A 4,911-nucleotide genomic window follows, 5' to 3' on the forward strand; every position below is an offset into this window, starting at 1 on the left:
GCATGTTGTTGTGGATTTTTAATATGAATAGTTACATGTTGAGGTGGGCCTTTCCTTATGCATGTTGAATGATGAGGTGGTATGCTTGCATGTTGAGAGAAATATGTTAGCGAGGGCTAGCTATTTAGATATAGAAGATTTGTCATTTTTGGGTAAATAGAAAACCCAATCCCCGCACACGCTTGGGCGCCGTGCCATGCCGTGCCGCCGCATGTCGACGCGCGCACGCAACCGAACAACCACATCCGTGCTCCCCGAACCGCTCCAAAAGACCAAAATGCATCGGAGATATCTATGCGTCCGTCTCTCCTTCTCCACCCGATCATCCATCCCCGCTGCAACCTTTGGAGCACCCGCTCGAACAAGGCGCACGAGCCGAGTTCCCCACGTCTGTCTCGGTCTGTTCGCTCTCACGTCACGCGACAAGCCCGTGTTTTTTCCGTCCCTCGCGTCTGCTCCCCCCACCTCCCCTATCATCACGCGGCGCTAACGAGTAGCGGCGCGGACAGGGGTTGCGTGACACTACCGGCACTGCAGCAGCACGGGAGCCATGGCGCGGGAGGAGGAAGGACCCGCAATGATGGACGCCGCGGAGCGACGCCTCCGCGTGGTCTCCGCGCACCTCGAGCCGCAGGCCGGCGCCACCGCCGGCCTCGCCGCTAACCCCACCGCCGGCGAGTACGCCCACGGTACGTCTCTCTTCTCTTCCCTCGCACCTTACCCTTTGGCCTGCATGTCCTAGTTGGACCGGCCTTCAGCGGGATGCTCTAGGATTTGGATTTCGCGTTCGATTCAACATCACTCTTTAACGGGGATAGCGACTAACGCTGGCGGCGCGGTGGTGGTCAGAGAATCCTGTTGAGTGGCTCACGAATCGGGGCGGGGCACGGCGCATCTGCTCCGTCGCTCGCTTGCTTTTCCCTTGTTAGTTTGTTATTATAAAATGGATTTTACTTTCCTGGAAAAGTAACATAGTACCAGAAGAGAGTGGTTGCTCCCGCACTGGACTGGGCTGGTTGTTTTGCTAACTGTCCATAGCTTCCCTTTTTGGTTTGTCGGCATCAGGAAGGTGTGAATGGAACGGAATCCTTTATATGCAATCTGAAAAGCTTGAATTGCTGGCTGCAATCTGATCGGGATGCCTCAAGGCTGAGTGCAAGTCTGTAGCTTAATCCTGGCTAAAGCAAACTCAAAAAGTACCAAATAAGTTGGAATATTCCTTGCTACTTTTTGGGCCTGTTCGTGATTATTGGAATAGTTTATAGTATTTTTTATGCATCTACTTAGAACTGTCGTACATGTTTTTCCTTGTATGAACAGTGGTGTTATCGGTGTGTTCATTGGGGTTTGCAAGAAGCCCCACTCTGTCAGGGACAGTAATGCATGTGTTTTTCCTTTGTTTGAGAAATGGCTTATATTTTAAAACAATCGATTACTAACGATTCAATGTACCCTAAATTTCAGTTAGCATTCACTAGTGCCAAATTTTTATTTTGTGAAATAACATATTAAGAAGTAACTATAATTATTAACTCAATGTGCATATCTTCTTCAGTGCAGGGCTACAGCGTTGTTCTTCCTGAAAAGTTGCAAACTGGAAAGTGGAACGTGTACCGGTATGCTATTTATATGTTATAAGATGCACTTTCATATACTGTTGCTCACAATCACTGTTACAATCCTGCAGATCTGCAGAGTCACCTCTGCGTTTAATTAACAGATTTCCTGCTACTCCAGACATTGGAACACTGCATGATAATTTTGTGTAAGAATACTCACAATATCTTGAACATCTGAACTTCTGTTTCTTAATATCCATCTAAACTTAATCATATACTTATATTAGCAAACTCTCATTTTGAATGATTAGTGCTGCAATAGCCTTTCAGATTATGTCCTCCTTATGTACTGAATATATGCTAGAAAGATGGAAATTTCTAGAGAACGTTTGGAAGGCAGAGTTCAGCAAAACGAGTGTAATTTTTTTCCTGAGGAAGCTCTCACTAGTTATTGCTATTTGCGCTATAGTCTGGCAGATCCTAACTAGAAACAGAGTAATATGCAAGGGAACCTGTTTATTTATTGTTTTAGCGAAGCCTTGGGGGCTGCAAAAAATGCATATATGTCAAACATGAGGTTAAACTTACCAAAGTGCAAATCCTAACTGAGTGGGAGTTCTTGCAAACCTTTTAAACCTCATTACTGTAATCATCTTTCCTGTACAACTTTATATGGTATCCCAAATTGTGCAGGTACGCAGTCGAGACTTTTACAGATTGTAGATATCTGGGTACAAGAGTGTGCGCTGATGGAGCAGTCGGAGAGTAAGGATTGAGTAACCGAGTATTCCTTACTTTTTCATTTTGTAGTCTTTTTCATGATTGCCTTGTTTGACTCTTATAAATGGCATATAACATTGCAGCTACAAATGGATGACGTATGGAGAAGCTAGTACGAGCAGAACTGCAATAGGTTCTGGTCTTATTTATCATGGAATATCTGAAGTGAGTCATCAAGATCTCAACGAGCACTTGCCCTTTTGTTATTGACTAGTAACAAGTAGATACCTTGCCATATATTGCTATCTTGATATAGCACCTCAAGTTTCTCAGATTATTTATTTGTACTTACTTTAATTCTTTTTATCTGAACCAGGGTGCACGCATTGGTCTGTATTTTATAAACAGACCTGAGTGGATCATAATTGATCATGCTTGTGCTGCATATTCATATGTATCTGTACCACTTTATGATACTCTTGGTATGTTCCTATTACCAAATGATCTTTGCTCTATGTCTCAGTCGTCCAGTAACATTTTCTATGTAATGTACTTTCTGTAGGTCCAGATGCAGTTCAGTTCATTGTGAACCATGCAACAGTAGAAGCTATTTTCTGTGTGCCTCAAACGCTAAGCACTGTGAGCTTTAATCCCTTATCGCAACCTTAAATGATGACTATTTTCTAAACTCCATAAAAGTTGGGCCACCCCTACAGTTTCCGTTAATAAAATCCATAAAAGTTCTAGTACTCATGCCATTTCTGATACCAATTGTCGAGTCGTAACTAGCAAGGCTGACATGTAGCTAATTATTTCCAGTAATTTACCTATACTTCTAGGTGTTAATCTCATCCTGCTATGGTCTTAATTTATGTTGACTATGACTCTCTTTATGAGGGCTTCACGATGCCAGGTCAAATACTTTATGTTCTGGACTGACTGTATCAAGTATGCAGAAGATTAATGCGGTCGGTATCCTGCTATAGATTTTACTTGGACTTCATCCAAATGTTATTATAGTTTGAAACACTACATCAGTTTATAGATACCTCTCAGCACTCTAACTATGCATTGCATCAGGTACATTTGGGAAGAAGTATATTTAATTTCCAGCTATAATCTTAACTATTAATCCCTTAATTGCAGCTGCTAAGCTTCCTAACTCAAATGCCATGTGTTCGCCTTATAGTGGTAAGCGTGGACCATTTTTTTTTTGAATTTTGTGGCCCATTTACAATACTTTATGCAATGTGGTGGTGATGTTTTTATGAGAACTTCTCTTCTGTATTTGAATCTTCTTTTTTGTATAGGTAGTTGGTGGAGACAATGCAAATACGCCATCTACAACAGCAGCTGCTGGAGTGGAAATCATAACTTACTCCAGGCTACACAGCCAGGTGGACTTGCTAATTGATCCTTCATTTAAAACAAACAAACAAACATTCTGTGTTGTGAATTTTTAATGATACATAAGAGGTTAGGCCCATGATGAGGATACGGCCCGACAGGCCCTCCCTGCCGAGTCTTTCGAGCAAACCACTCAGCTGAGCCGGCATCATTAAGCCCATCTGGCTAAACTGCATCACGATGGTCATCCGACTGAACCGGTCGTGGCGTTACCAATGGTGCCATAAACCTCAGCTACACCACGATATCACCAATGGTGCCATCAAGGCCCTGGTAACAGCCAACTTAACTGCGCCGTTATCAGGGCGTGGGCGTAATGCCATTATATCCTCTGCTTCATCACCCCTATATAAGGCAAAGTTAGAGTAGAATCTAGACAAGCTCAGTAGAATCACCGAGATCCACAAGATCACTCGGACACTACATTATAACCGCATTGTTCATACATACAAGAGAGAAACATCCAGCAGGATTAGGGTATTACCCCTAGAACAGGGGGCCCGAACCTGGGTAAAACCTCCACTGTGTGAAATCCTGTACCTAGATCATCCACGTGTGCCTTGATCCACGAAAATCCCCAAATCATGCATACTGTCGCAAAATCCGCACGACACTTGTGCAAGTCACACTTCTCATAGGCTTCGTGTAGCATGGTACTCATTCTGTAGCTTCATCGTGCGCCTACTTCTAACTTCTAAGGGTATATAATGCAACATTTGAACCACCATTCGTGAGATATGAACTAGTCAGCTGCACTTCATCATGTCTGCTACATCGTTTAACTTCTAACCCATTTGCAAGACTTGTTTTGTACACAGTACACACTAAATTGATGTGACAATTAGCTTCTGCTTATGTTAGAACATGCAGCGCTTTGCTTGCCATGTGACTGGTATATGGTGAAGTTTTTACTTCCTTTTGGGTTGAAAATCGGTTAATGTAGAATGTGAAATTTGATTATCCAGTTGTAAGTAAACTGACTGGGTGATGTGTGTATGTTTATGCTGGTACAACAGTTACTTCTCCCCATGTTGTGCAATACACATACAAGAGTAGACATATAGTTGTTGTGAACCTTGTATGGGACAATTACCGTGCTAAAGATAGCCAGGATGCATGGCTGCAAGGGATTAGGCAGACAGGTTGGTATGAGCGCATATTTGGGAGAGTATAGCCAGGTTGGTATATCTATTTTTCTTGTCTGCATGAAACGTAGATATGTGGC

General features: G+C 43.0%; 1 protein-coding gene across 3 annotated transcripts in view; it reads left to right on the top strand.

The window, feature by feature from the left end:
• Window positions 1–313: 313 nt before the first annotated feature.
• Window positions 314–4,911, top strand: part of LOC123103042 (long chain acyl-CoA synthetase 6, peroxisomal) — a 21,318-nt gene continuing 16,720 nt past the window's right edge. For 2 of the 3 annotated variants that reach the window (XR_006449598.1, XM_044524529.1), the window contains exons 1-9: window positions 314–689; window positions 1,556–1,616; window positions 1,688–1,765; window positions 2,253–2,324; window positions 2,423–2,504; window positions 2,656–2,761; window positions 2,842–2,918; window positions 3,426–3,470; window positions 3,590–3,676. Coding sequence is in view for 2 of the 3 variants with exons in the window: in XM_044524529.1 (XP_044380464.1) it covers window positions 551–689; window positions 1,556–1,616; window positions 1,688–1,765; window positions 2,253–2,324; window positions 2,423–2,504; window positions 2,656–2,761; window positions 2,842–2,918; window positions 3,426–3,470; window positions 3,590–3,676 (747 nt within the window). In the remaining variant the exon portion in view is untranslated. The remainder of the gene's footprint in view (window positions 690–1,555; window positions 1,617–1,687; window positions 1,766–2,252; window positions 2,325–2,422; window positions 2,505–2,655; window positions 2,762–2,841; window positions 2,919–3,425; window positions 3,471–3,589; window positions 3,677–4,911) is intronic. The other variant, XM_044524530.1, reaches the window with a different exon arrangement.

This window comes from Triticum aestivum, chromosome 5A (assembly GCF_018294505.1).
Source record: "Triticum aestivum cultivar Chinese Spring chromosome 5A, IWGSC CS RefSeq v2.1, whole genome shotgun sequence".
Taxonomy (NCBI): Eukaryota; Viridiplantae; Streptophyta; class Magnoliopsida; order Poales; family Poaceae; genus Triticum; species Triticum aestivum.